The sequence below is a fragment of the Pollicipes pollicipes genome, unplaced genomic scaffold (assembly GCF_011947565.3).
Source record: "Pollicipes pollicipes isolate AB1234 unplaced genomic scaffold, Ppol_2.1 Scaffold_3321;HRSCAF=3900_pilon_pilon_pilon, whole genome shotgun sequence".
Taxonomy (NCBI): domain Eukaryota; kingdom Metazoa; phylum Arthropoda; class Thecostraca; order Pollicipedomorpha; family Pollicipedidae; genus Pollicipes; species Pollicipes pollicipes.
In genome coordinates, this window is record NW_023596267.1 from 209,180 (window position 1) to 227,128 (window position 17,949).

Sequence of the window (17,949 nt, forward strand, 5' to 3'; positions counted from 1 at the left end):
TCGCGAACGGGCGCTGCGTGTTTCGTCGATCACCGTCTGTTTTGATGGACCGATAATTGTCTGTCGGATGGTTGGATAGATAAGTTCTTGAACGGAACAGTTCAGCGCAAAAATAGACTGTTTTTACAAGACATTAAACACTGTGCTGAGCACTGGAAGTCAATGCAGGTGGACGCAACCCTTTTAAAACCATTTCAAGCCGATACTCAATCAATCCTTGTACACATCATTTCAATCCAATCCGTAATTCGTCTTTGGAAGGACATCAAAACTTGCGGCACTCATTCTTGTTATCTCATTTTGGGCATAACAAGGCACGCACTCATTGTATTATAACAGCTTAGATGCAGTTGTGAAGCGCGGTACGTGATATATGGACACGTGATGTGCATTCCCGGCGTAGATTAAGGCAGGCGGCTTCGATGCATGGTACGATGATTGCGCACTACGAATGAATGATTACAGGAATACTGTCTCCTCAGACGTGGGTGTTTTGAACAAAAAAGGGCTAATTCGTCGAGAAAAAGTGCAGACCAAGCAACTGTTAAATCACGCGAAAATATTGAGCATCCTAGCCTATCAGACAAGGTCGTGGAGCGGAACAAGTTCGATCCATCTGCGCGACGTGCTTCACATGCTTCTAGCGATAGAAGGAATTTGAAGTGGAGGAGAAGGGGCTTTGTGAATGACAAATAGCTACAGTCCGGACTGAATCACAAAGTTGGGATGGTTCATAATTCAATCTCCACACTATAACCCTCATTTGGTAAACAGCTCAGTGTGAATGCATTTAAGGATTACATTACAATTCAGCGTGTGCAGTAAGTCAATCCTTTCCGTACCTGTGACTACACGAATCTTGTAAGAAACTGAAAATAGTCTCTAGCACATTGAAAAAGACGCCATTTGAACCACGGACAGGCATCAAACAGTCCCATCTTGACTCCGAAAACACTACGCAAAGGGTACAGAAATAACGCCATGAGATGCCGGTGGTGGAATGGTGACTACAATGCCACAGGGTAAGGGGGACGAAACCACTGTGGGATATCGACGCATGTGAGGCGTGAACACTAATGCCGCCGTCGTTGCACTGACAGCGAGACTTCGTCCTCGTAGACATTTTTTTTTCAAGAGCACCATTCGGCGTGTGCATCTTTGTCTGCCATTGTATTTGTAAGCAAGCACACTGAAGAGAAGTGGTAGTATGTGGGGTTTTTAGGGGGCGCGTCGACTGCGGCAATCATTTAGCGCCACAGGCCAGCGCACAGAACAGACGATTGCACCGCAGACGGAACAATACGCGCGCACGCAACGAGCTGTGCTTCTGTGACGATCCACGACGTAAATTGGTACCTGTTCGAAACCGATGACAGTGGCAGCGCGTGGGAGAAGAGGTCATATCACCGCCTCTGGCAATGACAAGCCTGGCTCTTGCCCAGGACCACAGTTTGCCGTTCGTGCCGCACTGCTGTATGTGAGCGTAACGCGCAGTCGGCGCTGGCCAGTGTTGGCCCTTCCCGCCCTCTGGCTATACCCGACAAGAGTAGGGCGTTTTTTGTCGCGATTTCCTGTCCCGGAACCTGCTGCCGGCGGTCAACAACAACGGAACCGGGTTGAATTTATGTAAAAATTTGACACATGCAGCGGTTAGAATAGTATTAACTCCGATTAACTCCGTGTGTTTTGCAGAATGCTCTTATGTGCACGTTGCATTCAAATCTCCAAAAAGCCATTGATTATATCGAAAACAAAGCTGCATGAAGCCTATGCTCAGTGTACTTTGCAGTGTGTTCTTACATTTGCTATCCCAGTATTTTGTGTCTTTAAACGGAAGATGCCACCTTTGCAGGCAATGAGGCAAACATCGGATATGATGAAATAAGCGCACTTACAACCATGGTCATGGTTTTAAGTTTAAGACTCCTCTAGACAACACAATTTTACCATTAGGAAATATGCTCTTCCATGCGTCATCGTTTAATTGCGTCATGGGACGTTTATATGACGTCAGAGTCGCTGCCAGACTGGCCGTGCAAAATTGCTACCATAACGGAGGGGTGACTCACTTTTGGTACTATAACCTATCGAAAGGTAGCATGCTGATCTACCACATGAGGTGGATTAGCATCTGAAATCGGTGCATGTTTGCAGAACCCAAATACTGTTATATGCGCGTATTTTGGCCCGTACTCGTCTTCTTGCATATGTGTCTGTGATTTTATATTTTTTCTTGTGTCCACATAGTCGGTTGCGGCGCAATTTTTAAGTTATTTGATTCCCAGTCTCATTTCCGCCATAACCACTGATAATGTCCAAATTTCTGTATTATGTGGCAAAGACGTGACTGGCGTTCAAAACATGCACCGAACGCGTTACATTGGTTGACGACCAACTCAAGCCCGCTGATGCCAGAAATCGTGCTGACTCATGCCAGGCATGACTAAATCAAATATTTTTTCCTAGGCACAACTTTTGCACTTGACACTTTCGATAGGGTATACCTGAGTATTACCTGACCAATGAAGTGACAGAAATCATGTGACGTTTTAATACCGACATGCATGCCTGGGTGACCTTAAAATAGTACGCACGAAATAGACCGCACAAGTTCGCAGGCATCAGGTTCGGAGGCAAGAGAGTTGCCGGTCTTAAAAAGGGAATGGCAATAGTCTGCACTGAGTCCAATCTTCAAAATTGCTATCTCAGTTCAAAACCACATACAAATGTTGGACTCTCCCTTTAACACAGCGTACTTTGCAGAATGCGCTCCCTGAAAAGGCGAAGCGCGTCGGAGACGGATGGATGTAATCCAGATGCAGCAGACGGATCCCTGTGGCAGATTTCTAGTTGTTCTGCGTGATAGTTAGACTCGTGACGACTTCGCTTGTGCCAGTCCTTTTTGTGAGTCAGGTTAACATAAGTTGTGTCGGTCTCGAACTTTCATTAGCCTGTACCTCACACTCACCGTACTCACTCCATGCCAGAATGCCCAGGTGCACGACCAACAGCAATCTTGTGTCTTCAGATCAAGTAAACATTATGAGCATACACAAAAACAAACGGTTCACCTTGTATGCCACCTTCAAACGGATGCGAGTCATGACCACGTCTCACGGAAAAGGTTGTATATCACGTCATCATCATCCAATAAGAAACATAAACGGCATTATGTGAAGGGAGCGGGATATTGGGCAAGCCAGTTAAAGGGAGTGTTTCACATTTGTATGGAGTTTTGAGCTGAAACAGCTATTTTGAACATCCTTCGGTGCAGCATCAGCCGTGCCCCTCTTAAAACCAAAACCATCTAGTTTCTGAGCTATACGCCCGTGAAGATGTGCATACTTCATCGTGCAGACTATCTTGAGGCCATTCAGATATGCATGACGCCAAAGCAACGTTATTCAAATTCTGTCACGCTACAGGCCAGGCGGCGTTCAAGGCCAGACGAATATCATCGTCCAACGGTTCAGAACTAGATCCATTAGCGCCATTCCCAATCATAGCGGACCCAATCAGCTCTCAAGCAACGTTGAACAGCCTGTGCAAGCTTCAATCACAAAGCATTTTTTGTGCTATATAATATAAAAAGTTGGATATGTTTTTTTCATTTGCTAGTTTTACGAAAAAACTCGTTGTCGAATTTCTTGATAATAACGCCAGAACCCAGTATCTAAACACAAGTAGACATCCTAAACTCACGGATAAATGTGCAAGAACAGCACAAGAAAGGGCCAAAATATCAGCACATTATGATATTCGGTGCAGCCAACTTGGGTTCATCAGCGAATACCTCCGGCCCGTGCTGCAATTTATCGACGAGTTTGGAGTACTACAAGTAGGTGGCGATTTTTTACGGTTAGTTTCGAAGTGCCTCAATATTATACAAACGTTCCATGACGCAGACAAATAATGCTGTATTGAGCAGCATATTTACTAAAAAAAATAGCAGTTTTTGTCCAGGGTAGTCTTTCCACTCAAAAGTATACCAATAGTTATAAGTGAGTCTACTTCATCATATATGATGCTTGCTTCAATATCTTCAAATGAGGAGCATTCCCTTCATTGGACGGCGGACCGCATAGAGCCACGGAATGGGTTTTCCATTCCGCGAAGTGGACTGCGTTATGTTACAGCGTGAAGCTTTTTCAACGAAACCTTGAATAAATGCTTAAAATTTTCGTCGTTCTCATTGGTCAAAGTGGAATGTGAAGCACGAAGGCAGCGTACAGGCAATTACAGCATTTTGCCATCAAGAAGATTGATATAACAGTCAAGAAGTTCATAACATCTTGAAATAATACCAGCTGACGTACGCCCCTCGTCCAGGGCTATTTCGCAGAGCGTATTTATATAGGGGGTCATTTTTTCCATGAAACGTATTTGGCATGCAGTGCTTTTTGGTGCGTTTTCTATCTACTGTTGGTGTTACGGCGACCGCGACTGACGGCGCCACTTGGCTTCCTTGGACCAGCAGCGCCTTCCCTGCCCTCGGAACAACAGCAGATGAGACGGCCGTCTGTTTGACAGAGCCCTTCAATGGGGCCAGGGGGCTCACATCGGCAGGCCCATGACGTCGGCGGCAGACCGGTCCCGAGAGGAGACCAGCAGGCTGGTGTCCAGGTCCGGTGTGGAGACGGCTCGGTACAGGCCCGAGGGCCCACTTTCCAAAACAGCTGTTAGGCCGGGGCCTGCGATTTACACTGGTCGGGACCGCTGTAGCTGTCAGGGCCCCACGGCACCTAATAATATATCCTATGCTTGCAAGGGGCCCCGAGCCGACTAAGGGCAGTGTTCGATGGGGCCCGAAGAGAGGCCCGGGCGGACCAACGGAACCGATTATCAAAGGCCCGGTTGGAGGGCATAGGGGCCTGAAGGACTGGCTGCAAGTTACATAAAGAAGCGCGGCCCGTGGGGTCGTGATCCGAAATATCAATCGGAGGTGCTCTTGCATCGTTTGAGGATCCCTGGGACAATACAGGTGTCTAAGTCAACCAGAGACCACGAACACCGAACAGACAGCTCCCCGTCAGTCTGAACCCGAGGGGCCCCATTTCCGAAGCAGGAGCATGGCTGGGGGCCACGATCTGCATTGGTCTGGGTCCATGAAACGGTGGTTGGGGCAGTTATGTCGGTAAGAGGCCCACATTGCCTACCAGGGGGTTATGTGTCTGCTAGTGACCCACAGCCAGTCACAGGCTTTGAGGAGGTCCGAAGAGGGCCGGAGGGCCCCTCGAGAGCGACCCCTCAAGGGCGGCCCCATTGGACTCGGGCCCAGCCCCTTGCCCCCAACCGTAGTACCGTGACCTGAAATATCAGAGGGCTTCTATAAGGACCCTCTTATCAGGGTTCCCTATAATATCATATAGGACCTCGATGCGGAGCCAAACAGTCGGCTCCATGTCACTCTGAGCCCCTTGGGACACATTTCCCAAGCAGGAACGAGGTCGGGGTTCGCGATTTGCAATGTCAAAGGTCCTTGATTTAATGAAGAGCTCCTGTGTCGATCAGGGGCCACAGTGCCCAACAGGGACCCTGTGGCGACAACTGGCCCCCAGTCGGCCAGAAGCAATCCTTTAGAGGCCCGAAGAGGGGTCGAAGGGTCTCTTGAGACCAAGCATCAAGGGCTCGATTGGAAGATTGAAACGTCCAAAGGGCTGACTGTATGGTACATCAGGGACCCCGCCCGAAAGACCGTGACCTCAGCTGTCAGTTGGAGGGCCTCTTGTGCCGACCGGGTGTCCCTGAGACAGTGCGTTCCTCTATTTCGCTCGGAGATCACCAACACCCACTAGTAGACTCCGTGTCGGTTTGGTCTCTCGGGCCCCATTTTCCAAGCGGCCGAGTCCGAGATTTGCAGTGGTTGGGGTCCCTGCAAGAATGCGGGGCTCCTATATCGTTCAGGGGCCCACAGTGCTTAAATTTGCTCAAAAGGGACAGGGACGGGACTCCGAATGACAGAGGGCCTCTTACGTTGGTCGGGGACCTCTGACAATGAAAGAAAACATGATAACTTGTGATGATCATATACATTGGGACAGTGGATGAGTCTTGTGCCAGTCAGGGCCCCCAGTGCCGAACAGTGGGCCCTCCAACCGGTTTTTAACATCTAAGTCCGCTAAGCCAAACTGGTGTCTACGTATCATTATTGGACCACCTGAGGCGATCAGGGATGTTGTTGCGTCAATGAGGATTCTTGCGTCGACCCGAGGTCAACTGTACGGGTCAGAGGGCCTCTCGCGTCAGAAAGGGAACCAATGTAATATGGTGTATCCCTTAAAGAGCCCCTGGATCGGCCAGGGGATCCCGACCCTTGTCACCAGAATGACGGCCGGAAGACACCCCGCGGTGCGACGGAATAGCTCTTCAGCCCTTGAACAGGAACCATCATGCGACACCTGGTGCTCTTCCCAAGATACCCTCCCGCGGAAAGAACTAAGGGATCTCATTAGTGTTAAATAGAGTGGATCGAAATGAGTTCAAAAACGAACAAGGCCATCCCATGTTTGCCTGAGAACGTGTGTTCCATTGCAGAATCGGCTAATAAAACAAACTACATCAAAAGGTTTGAGCTTGCGCACCCGCAACCTCGGGAGCACAGACAGCGATGGCCTGGGTTGTGAAACTGAACGACGTTAGTCACTGCACCTAATACCAGGCGGCGGGCGCCGTGCGCGCGAGAACGACCGTCGTAAAATAATGGTTCCGAATGTCTTTCAAAATTGATTCGTATACCCCCCCCCCCCCAACACGAGACTAGGCGTATCCTTTCGGTAACCTTGAGGCAGTCCTTTGTACAGATTAGCAGTTACAGCAGCACAAAAAGTAGAGATTCTGCCCTTACTCTTCCAGTTCTACCACCAGATTTCGGCACTACTTCGCAGTGCTGTAGAAACCAATCCGTTCTTATCATCAATCTAAAAATCGCTCAGGTGAAATATAAGTCCGGACTGTTTTCCAGATGTACGACACGGTATCATAAGCGTTCAAAGCTCTTTCTTTCAAATGCGACATCATTTTCGCCCACCCGTCGGCCAAGACTTAGTATTAGCTACGGGGCCGACGTCGCGCGGCCTATAAAGACTGCAACGCTTGGCACCGAGTTCTTGAATAAGCAGTTTCCGACAACTATGACTTAGCCATGCAATCACTCAATGTTAACCCATTTAGATCTAGAATTACGGGACCATTAATATATTTGTACAGCCCAAACACAGGTTCTGATAAAGCTTCTGAGGCTTATCAGTTTAGGAAGAGTCCACTTAACCACTGTAAAATGAACAAAGTGGGCGATTTATTTCATGCGTTCGCTTAACGCACAATTTCTTCAGTCCGTAGGCCATAAGATTCAGGAGGAATTGGTCTCGCGATAGCTTCTGGCTTTGATTTCAGTTATAGGAGGTAAAAATGAAAAATATCAAACAGAACATGCTTGCATTAACAAACAGACCATCCCGGCGATTTTTTTGCGCGGGGCTTTTGCTATGAGAGCACCTTTTGCCAAATCTGTGCCTCCTACTTGCCAAGGCTCTCTCTGTGCGCCTGGCTGCCTGGGCACACTTGTCTAAAAGTATGAGGAATTTTTACAGTTAATTGCAAATGTGATTCGTAACTGGCCATTGTTCCAAGACGTGCAACGCTTCTTTTGTGAGCTACCTGTGACGTTGAACGCTTCAATATGTCGCCTCGAGTGTGAGTTTGTTTCGTTTTGCGAATCGCCGCCCCTTTGATCGCTGGCGGCTCGTTTTGTCCAACACCTAGCGGCACGCGTAACAAACCGGTTATAGATGGCGCTGCTATCTTCAGGGTTGTGTGATTCGTTCGACATTGCTCCAATGTGGGTTTAAAATCTAACATCACCAAAAACATGTCCTTTTGCCTGTCAATCAGTCGTGATACTACATTGTTCATGCTGTGGTCCTGTCTCGACAGCATGTGCTTGAACAAATGTATCGTGTTATCCCTCTTGCTGTCCGCTTTTTAAGAGCTGCAAATTTACACGCTTAAACTTCAGACGTTTCTGTGTCCGGACCACGATAAAGAAGTTTGTTCGGTAGACATTGATCGTCTGAGCCTTCCTATCCCATGTTTTCATACCGCTCTCGTGAGCATTTTGCGCTAAGTTTTCATCCTCAGAATCGCGTTCTAGGAGAGGTCCTTCCAGTGTTTTCAATTCGTTATTGTTTTGAATTTGTTTCGCCAAATTCTGTAACAGGCCTATTCTCTTCTTTATCTTTCGACCGAACGCAATCCTATTAAACGAATGTTGCCTCAATCGCTTGCACTTGGATAATCGGACGTATGTTTTCTTGAGATGCTTGACTGCTCGAGCCAAAATTACAGCTCAGAGCTGATGCAATAGACGAAGCTGCACCCGTACGTTAAAAGGAAAGCTCATATTCCGGGGCAGCTCTTGACCCTTGATGGTTGTATGCGGATATAAATGCACGCTTTTTGCATCCTTTGGATTTTTTAGCAACATGGTCCGGCTTATTTGACACCTTTTGCCGTGGAGTACCTGGATTAGGTAAGCGCAAGTTTTGAACGTTCACTTTTTTATCGCCTGCCATTTGATTTCTAATTACGAAAGTAACATCATTTATGGATCATAACACGCGATCAAGTTGCTTCCAGTGAGAAGCGGGGTTTGATCACGAATCCACCGTGACCAAAGTGTCCCTCAAACAAAGTACGTCGCGAACTTGAATCCCCACAGGTTTTGGCTTCTGATCGAAAGTCAATTTTGTCTCTCCTCGTAACTCAAGCCCAGGCTATGCCAAGCTTCATGATAAGAGCGATGGACATTTTCCAGCGTTGTATGACAAACTCATCTCCTGGATATCTTAATTGTGGACTTAAGCGTTACGGTTACCACTTAACGTCTTGCGGGATGGATTAAGTGACACGGTTATCAGTGAAATGCATGCTCCGTTACCGCCGTCGTCGATTACACGGCTCCTGACGCGTGCCGACATTAGTGTGACGATCAGTGAACCAGCCTCTTGTTCTTTTTCAAACCTTTTTCAAACCAAACCAAACCAAAACTTTTTCAAACAAAGTGTGTGGATTCTAGGTAATCAGTTTTCTCATCGACTTGGGCGAGCTTTTTGCTCTTGGCGTCAACTGCTGCTTCCACGTTTGTCCGTATGTACTTTTTTGTATAGTCCCTTCGATTACCTCCCATAAAGATTGCAATACCACCGTTCATAATCTGGGGCGGAGTAAAGCACTTGCCGCTGGATGTGGTGCCTTTCCTTTTCCGTTTGATCCTCTAAATTTTGGATCGCAGAGGATGCCGACTTTGCCGTCTCCGTTTCGGTCTTGACGGCATCTCATCCGTCGCAATAGAAACCGCCTGCGTTGCACTCTCCGCGGTGCTCTGGCCCACAGCAGTCGTGCTGACCACTTACACCATACTCACAAATTTTCACTAAAAACCGCCCTGCCCAGCGAGCTGCCCAGGTCACGTCGGTCATACGCCGGTCGGAGGAGCACCGGAGGACTGCGTCCGCACTGGCCCAAGGTCACGACCAGCTGCATGGTAACAGTGCGTTCTGAAATCTGAGCTGTTTGCTTTGACTGTTAAGTTTCCCCCGCGTTTGTCGAGCGTAGCCCCCTGAGTTAGGTCACGATATTGCCACCCAACTGCTCACCTCACCGCGCTGAATTCATTGGAGACTTTAGAGCGATCTGATCAGAGGTTTCGGAGAACGAGTGTGTCTGCTTAATTAATATGTCGGTTATTTAGTCCCTCCCTCCGGACGCGGCACGTGCGCCGTAAGCTTGTGTCACTTTCGGGCTACGTGGCTATGCCAAAGACCGCGAACACATAGTGTATCAAGCATTTTATTCATGAGAACTCGTCACTGAATGAGCGGGGATCGGTCGACAAGGTACACATGCTTACAACGCGTCGCGACGTTTCCAGACGTTCTCCCGGCCCCAGCCCGCGTCCATTGGCTCAGCAGAAGGTCAGCAGAAGGGCGCTCGTTAATATCGCGATCGGAAGACCCTCGTAACCGCGGCGGCCGACGAGCGTTCCGAGGCGGGCGACCGCGAGGCACATCGCGTCCTCGCCAGCGCACCGCGAGGCAGACACGCCAGACGCACGCCTCGAGCGCGCGGCGTACTGGACGCCGCTCCGCGCTGGACGATCCTCGCCGGCGCATGCGCAGCACTGCGTTCGTCCAGCGCTCATAACAGCACGGCCCCTCGGCCTCGTCGATCGCATCGCGTGCGATCGCCAGCGCGCCCCGACGCCGCGGGACACCGCACCAAGCTATCGGCTACTTTAAATAATATAGTGATTTATCCGGGTCCAAATGGCATCTAGCGTCCGGCTGGTGGAGCGGCGCTCTCCGGACGGGCCCACACGCTCGCCGCCCACAGAGCGGGCCTGATATGAAGCGGCGCGGCTCAGTCCACCCGCCGCGGCGCCGCCGGACCCCGCCGGCGGTCGGCTGCCCGCTGGAATGGCGTCAGGCGGCGCCGGCACCGTCCACCGTCGGCCGTCGGCCGGCCGGCAACAGGAATAACAACAGGTCGGCGGCGGCGGCGGCGGCGGCGGGACTAGCAGCAGCGGCGAGCCGGCGGCGCCGCCCGGCCGGACCTCACGACTTGTGGTTCGACGTCAGCCACATGAGGCCCTCGAACAGGCCGTCGCCGGTGGTGGCGCACGCCGGCTGCACGTACCAGTTGCGGTCGTTGATGCGCGTGAGACCCAGCTTCTCCTGGATCTCGTGCGGCTTCATCGCTGCCGGTGAGGGGACCGAGTCACGCAGGCGGCAGCACGCGCGACGGTTGGCGCACGCGGCACGGAGGCTGGTGCCATGGACCGGACCAGACAGGGTGGTCAGACGGGTGACACACACGTGGATCAATGCTGGATGACGCCACATGATACTCCGTCATATCCATACCAGAGCCACGACGAAAACGATTCGACACTGACCCAGCAGTGAACACTGTACCTATGATCCGCGGTCAGTTCGGGTCGGCCGCGGCACACCAAGCTCCTCCCTCCTCACAGGCGTCATACCCCTCTCGCCCTCCACATCCCCGCTACCACACTCCCGCCCCGACTCCGCCCCGGCCCCCACCCCCACCACTGCTCCCGCTCCACCCCCGTCCCCGCCACCGTTCCCGCTCCGGCTCCGCTCTCGCCCCCGGCCGCCACTCACCGTCGGGCAAGTCCTGTTTGTTGGCGAATACCAGGATGATGGCGTCGCGCATCTCTCTGTCGTTGATGATGCGATGCAGCTCCTGCTTGGCCTCGTCGATGCGGTCGCGGTCGGCGCAGTCCACCACGAAGATGAGGCCCTGCGTGCCGGTGTAGTAGTGTCGCCAGAGCGGCCGGATCTTGTCCTGACCGCCCACGTCCTGCCGACGGGCGCCGCCACGGGGTGAGGCCCGAGCCAGCCCACGGAGCCTCAGAGCAGCCCCGAACAAGACTGACTCCACACACACAGCCAGAGCCAGAGAGCACACGGCGCACAGAGACGATACGGCGCACGGCGCACAGAGACGATAGCATCTTTTCCTGAAGGCAAAGCGCTACGCCTAGAACACAGCAGCACTGTCACTTCCGACCGAGCCGTGGCGGCTCACAATACAGCTCTCCAGGTCGCGAGATCGGTTCTAAGCAGTGAATCAGTGACGGTGATTTTTACTAATGGAATAGCTGACGCAAATAATTTCATGAGCTCGACGGAAATCAATACACAAACGCACAAACCGTGTTGGAAATACAGCGCAAGCAACGTTGAACAAGAGGTCGAACTGTTGAACTGAGGGTTTAATTCCACAAAATAATGACCACCTCTTCTGAACACATTCCATGAAACACCGACCATCTTTCTGACCATAAATGCTTAAGATGCTTAAGCGCACATAAGACAACGAACATACGTACCCATACATTGAATTTAACATTTTTGTACGATACAGTTTCTACGTTGAATCCCACTGTTGGTATCGTTGTGACGGATTGACCTAGTTTCAGCTTGTATAAAATAGCTGCAGGGGCGGTCAAGGAAGATATGATGGCATACACGTGCATGGCATATCCAAACACGTAGCGGTGCCCACGGCAACAGCATACCTCGATGAAGATTTATCTCGGTGTCCTGCACAAACATTCGCTAAAATGTGCCCCAACATCTGCAGGGAATGGAACGCTTGAACGGCTGGATAGCACTTGCACAAGCTGCGCGCGCGCTGGATAGCACTAAGACAGGCTCTTGCAACAGAGATAAATCGACAATGTCTTTACTTTTGCAATTCAGCACTACACACGACAAGCTCTCGGACGATGTCGCCAACAGCTGGTGACGCAGACGGCCGCGTGCAGCCCAAAAGGATACTGGTCTTGCCCGCGGCGTCCAGGCCCAGCATCAGAATCCGGATCTCCTTGTTGCCGAATATCTTCGACAAGAACTTGCCCATCTTTGCGCCGCGCGGCGGAAGTCCGGTCTGAAAGTGGGCGCACGTGACGTCAGCGTGAGTCACGATGGCGCGGCCCGGGCCGTCTGGCGGCGACAGCCAGCCGCCCCCGCCCGCCGGCTCACGCTGCTGCAGCCGCTCGGTGCTCATGCCGCATGAATACCACAGAACCTGAAACAGCGCGCCCACGGAACTGGTCAGACGGGTGATCAAGCAGCCGGTACCCCAGACTCCGTTCCCGTCACGCTCGCGATATCTGTCACAGGCACTGAGACTTTGAACCAAAATCTACATTTGTGTCAGTATTACCTTGCATGCACACCAGCTATGTGATGACTTGTCATCCGCACACAGTTTACCGAAAGCAAAGGTGTAACAAATGAAACGCCACGCTAAAAACTTTGGAAACCCAAGAAAAAATACTGGAAAACATACAGCAATGAACTGCGCCAACTGCGCGAAACCAACAGTCTCCAAGTTGATCTAAGCCCTCTTTGGCCGCGTACTTCCTCACAGTCCGAGCCGAGCAGCGTGGTTTACGACCGCTCCAAGAACGCACCGAAATCTGCTCCCCCCAAGCAGCGACAGTGTAAACAAAACGATGACTCATTTAAACAGTCAGGAACCATCCGTCTGACCGTACATGGCCATGTGACGTCACCATTCGCGGTCTGCATAGTCGCTCTGCCGCAAGCACAATGGGCGGAGAGGAGCCCGCCGAGGACACCGGCGCGGGGGAGCCCGACACCAACACCGCGACAAACTCCAGCTCGAACGCCTCCGTAAAAGAGCCGGTAGCCCAACAGTCGCAATGTGACGCCAATGCCGAGCCTGAGCAAGATCCCGATGCCCCGAGCAACGGCCAGGACGAGACAGAACTCCGGGAGAATGGCGACCAAAAGGTGTCCGAGCCACCCGGGGTTGAGCACTCTGAGCCGATTGAGCACGGAGTGGCAGACCCCGAGCCAAGCGAAAGCCCAGCTGACCCCGAGACAGTCGAAGAGGACGCAACACCGCAGCTTGCGCAGGACGCGGCAGATTCAAAGTCGATCGAGGATGATGCAGGACCCATGCGGCTCCAGGACTCGGCAGTGACACAGCCACCTGGAGACGAGGAGGAGTCGGAGCCGCCTCCAGACGCCGCCGCTGTCGATCGCCCGCAGGACGGTGACCAGCCTACCGACGACGCCGCTACCGTGGCTGAATCGCACAGTGGTGGTGAGTCCGCCCCAGATCCAGTAGCGCTCGATATGGAGCCCGAGCAGGACACGCCAGCGGCAGAGCCCGAGCAGAACACACTGGCAGCGGAGCCCGAGCCCGACACGCCGGCGGTAGAGCCCGAGCAGGACACGCCGGCGGCGGAGCAAGAACCGGACGCGCCGGCGGCGGAGCCTGAGCAGGGCACGCCAGCGGCAGAGCCCGAGCAGGTCACGCCGGCGGCGGAGCAAGAGCCGGACACGCCGGCGGCAGAGCCCGAGCAGGACACGCCAGCAGCAGAGCCTGAGTCGGACACGCCGGCGGCAGAGCCCGAGCAGGACACGCCAGCAGCAGAGCCCGAGCAAGACACGTCGGCGGCAGAGCCCGAGTCGGACACGCCAGCGGCAGAGCCTGAGCCGGACACGCCAGCGGCAGAGCCCGACCAAGCCACGCCGGCGGCGGAGGAGCCGACCGATGCGGCAGAAGAGAGCTACGCCGTGCCGCCCGTCGCCCCGATGACAGGGCCGACGCTCGAACTGCCTGTGCCCGAGCCGAGTGCGAGCCCGGCGCCGGCCGAGCTCGACGACGCGTTCAGCATCGTCGTGCCGGGCGCGCCGGGCGACGCGGATGCGGACGGGGGCGAGGGCGAGGGCGGAGCGAATGAGGGTGCCACAGGCGATGTCACAGTGACCGTGCCAGGCACCAGCGACAGTCCAGCGTTCCGGCCGTACTCGGAGACGCCCGTATATAGCGAGCCCGGGTTGCCGGAGCCGCCACCGGAGACGCCGGCCCCGGCCCCGGCCCCGGCGCCGGCGCCGCCGCCACCGCCGGCGCGGGACGCACCCTGCTCGGGCGACTGGCACCGCAAGACGGTGGACGACCTGGTCGCCATGGACGTGCCTGACGTACGCCTGCCGCGCTGCCTAGGCTGGGGTCCGTGCGAGATTCGCGGGTGGCTTGGCCGGCTCGGCCTGTCGCAGTACGTGGACGCCCTGCTCAACAACAACATCTGCGGCCGCCGACTTTGCCTGCTGACGGCGTCCAACCTGCCGCGCATGGGCATCACCGACTGGGAGCACATCCGCACCATCACCGGCTCCGTGCGCGAGCTGCTCTCCGTCGACGACTACGTGCTGTACGAGCAGACGTACGAGCGGCCGCCGCCTGGCCGCATGACGCGCGCGCTGTACCTGCAGTGCGCGTGGCCCAGCGGCCAGCCGCCACCCAGCAGCCAGCGCTACGGCCAGTTCCTGCGGCGTCACGGCTTCCTGGACGTGCTGCTCGAAATGACGAACCGACCGATCGTGCAGCTACCGCAGAAACCGGCCAGTTCGCTCTACCGCGAGATCCCAGTCGCGTCCGTGCCGTCCGTACTGTCCAAGCCGTCGCAGAGCGACTCGATGTAACAGGACGAGCAGTTCGTTCTACAGCATAAAACAGGACGTGGTGGCACGAGCATGGGTCAGTATTCTGACCCTGGTTTTGGGCCATACACCATTTACATGTTCTGACACTCCCAGGGTGATTTTGCATCAAAGTCACAGTTTGGACCATTGTGTGTCATGAAAAATAAGAAAAGGCAGACAAAATCCATGCTTGAAAAACAAAAAAATCTACTTTTATTTAAGGCGCTCCTTGTATTAAATGTGAATCAAAATCAACAGTGGACAAAAGTGAAAGATGAAGCAATCTTCCACTGGAATAAATTGCAATTACATGATAATAAACAAAATAATTGCACTGCTTAAGGCAAGAAGACTGTGCAATACTTCTTGGTGTTTCTACAAGGATGCCGAGTTCCATTTGACATCCAGCCTTGACCTCCTACTGAGTTGCTACTTATTGTCAGTTGATGACCTACCCAATAAATGTTCAACAATATCTGATAAACAACTACTATACTGGTTTCCAGCACACTCTTTGGTCATTTAATTTCACCAGTACATATTGTGTTTATGTTTCACCAATATATATTGAATCTTCTACAACAGCCAGTTGGATACATCCAGCAGCATGCCCAATGTGTAAACCCAGCAGAGAATATGAGTCTTGGGCATCTCAGAAATACACAGATGGCAGCTGCTATCGAGCACAGTTTGAACAGTGGCAGTATACACAGGTACACCACCAAATTTACAGATAGCAAGCTGATTTGGGCTGTTCTGAAATCACATGATCCTCTCCTATCCCATCCCATATTTGAAATATTTCTTTCACTTTCACTACTATTTTTGATAGGACAGCTTGGGCAGAGATAGCTGAACAAAAAACTCTGGAACTGCCGGGGCACTTCATCCCTGACCCAAACCAGGTGAACACCCTTGGTTAATAAAGCAGTCCCCTGACACAAATAGTAAAATACATGGAGGTGTAGATGCTACAATTGCTGCAGCAATCTCAGCATATAACTGACACAAATCTAAGCAGTCATGAGCATGGTGCATCACCATGACCAATTTTGGGATGAGGAGCTAATATCTCACAGAATTATGATGTAGAGCAAAGTAATTTCTTATACATACTCTGAGAAACCTTATTTATACCAAATTCAGTTCACATGGTAAGTATTACATTCAGCATATTGATGATGTGTAGATGCTGGCAGCAGATGAATTCTTTGCACTGGCCTCCGCCCTACTCACCCCGAGAAATTTTGCTAGGCAACAGCACACATGCATCCTATGGCAACAGGGAGGTAGCTTCTTATTCAATTAGGGGAGGGGGTGGGCTCGGCCCAACCCCCCAGGCTTGGGCTTCAATCTTCAAAATTTGGCAACAAAGTGGGAAAAATCCAGGAGACAACTGTTTGTTAGCATATTTGGGGGCAGGTTGGGTTAGTTTTTGCTGTTGAGTCCCATCAATCATTTCATGAAATGCCTGCCCCTCTATGGCAGGCATCCTAACAAAAAGCCTATGATCATGACTGACCCACCAGGCTGCCAAAAATGAAACCACTACTGAGTAGTGTGGGCACGTTCATGCAAATGAGCCAAAAATGTCCTGGGATGGGGCATCAGTAATATTTGTAAAACAACAGACTAGATTCATGACATGCAAAATTAAATTGTGACCATGCCTACTTGTTCCAATTCCTTTGTAGTGATCTAATTTCCCAGAGAAATAGTATGATGAAAATCAGGTATATGTGGGGCAGGTAAATTGGTGCCACATGACATTCACAGCTGGCATCTGCTTCACATATCATGCCCACACTATCTCTCCCCAGAACAAGTCCCATTAAGGCTGCAGCAAGTTAGGATGGGGCTGCTGAGTGGGTACTTGGATGTAAAAGGTAGGTAGGTACCTACTTACTCAACTACCCCAGTCAAACATTCAAACTCCGTAACCCCCATCAACGCCTTTTCAAAGCTAGCATATGCACTTACATATTTCGCGGTCGCGTCACTCTGTCCTTTAATTATCTGTAATGCTTGCTCATCTTTGACGCCAGTCGCAGATCCCTAGCCACCCACGAATCCAGACAGCAGGGAAACGCCTACTAAATGGGGGTATGTAACGGACACATATCAAGCAAGGGGGCGTTTTGGCCTCCGACAAGGTTGCCGATAAAGCAGTTCAGGGAGCAACCAAATTGACAGCTGACTAAATCTAACTCGCGTGCATCACACCCTCATGAGCTTTCACGAATCGACGCACGCCCACGAGCCCTAGCCCATGTTATTTGCGGCTGCATAGCCAGAATTGCAGATTGCGGGGACCTCGTATGGTTCGGGACAGTATTTTCAGTCCCCGGGGCGTCTAACTGTATTTAAAAAGTACTACGGACGCCTTAAATTGTCGAACATTACGAGGCCTTTAGTCCCGGGAGCTCTGCGAGACGGAAGGGCACGGTCCCAAAAAAACTACGCATTGGCTGCAGGTCGGTGGCTATTTGCCTACGCGTTTAAAGAAACCCCACATTAAAGGTGTAAGTGCACTTCCGGCGAAGGATAGTCTTACACACGGTACGGGCGTCGTTGACGATATCGAGCGCCAGAAAACAATGGCTAAAATTCGTGCGCCTGATTTGCGGGCCTATGGCTTGGCAGATACCATTCGGCGGCTTTGATACTATGGAGTTACATGCCCGAGAATCCTGAATGTGGAGTACGCTTATAATCTGTTTCTAGAACAGGTGGACAATTTTAATTGGGTTCTATTTACACCGAGAGCATTCGCTACGACATGCATAGCTGTTCTGCAGTCCGTTCATCCGCACGGGGCGAGGGGCGTGGACTCGCAACGAATTGAGGTGACCCGATCCCTCAATCCGCAGCTAGTGGTATTCGAGCTCCCGAGCCTCGGCAGCGG

At 52.1% G+C, this 17,949-nt stretch overlaps 2 protein-coding genes across 2 annotated transcripts; one reads left to right on the forward strand and one right to left on the reverse strand.

The window, feature by feature from the left end:
* Window positions 1-10,546: 10,546 nt before the first annotated feature.
* On the reverse strand, window positions 10,547-17,169 carry LOC119091161 (ADP-ribosylation factor 6). The gene is made up of 5 exons (XM_037213822.1): window positions 17,025-17,169; window positions 12,363-12,471; window positions 11,912-12,015; window positions 11,181-11,379; window positions 10,547-10,753 (listed from the first exon to the last, which is right to left on the reverse strand). The coding sequence occupies exons 2-5, from the start codon at window positions 12,442-12,444 to the stop codon at window positions 10,611-10,613; spliced, it is 528 nt and encodes a 175-aa protein (XP_037069717.1). The 5' UTR covers window positions 12,445-12,471; window positions 17,025-17,169; the 3' UTR covers window positions 10,547-10,610.
* On the forward strand, window positions 13,140-15,044 carry LOC119091154 (cell surface glycoprotein 1-like). The gene is made up of 3 exons (XM_037213816.1): window positions 13,140-13,659; window positions 13,912-14,381; window positions 14,508-15,044. The coding sequence occupies exons 1-3, from the start codon at window positions 13,140-13,142 to the stop codon at window positions 15,042-15,044; spliced, it is 1,527 nt and encodes a 508-aa protein (XP_037069711.1).
* Window positions 17,170-17,949: the final 780 nt, after the last annotated feature.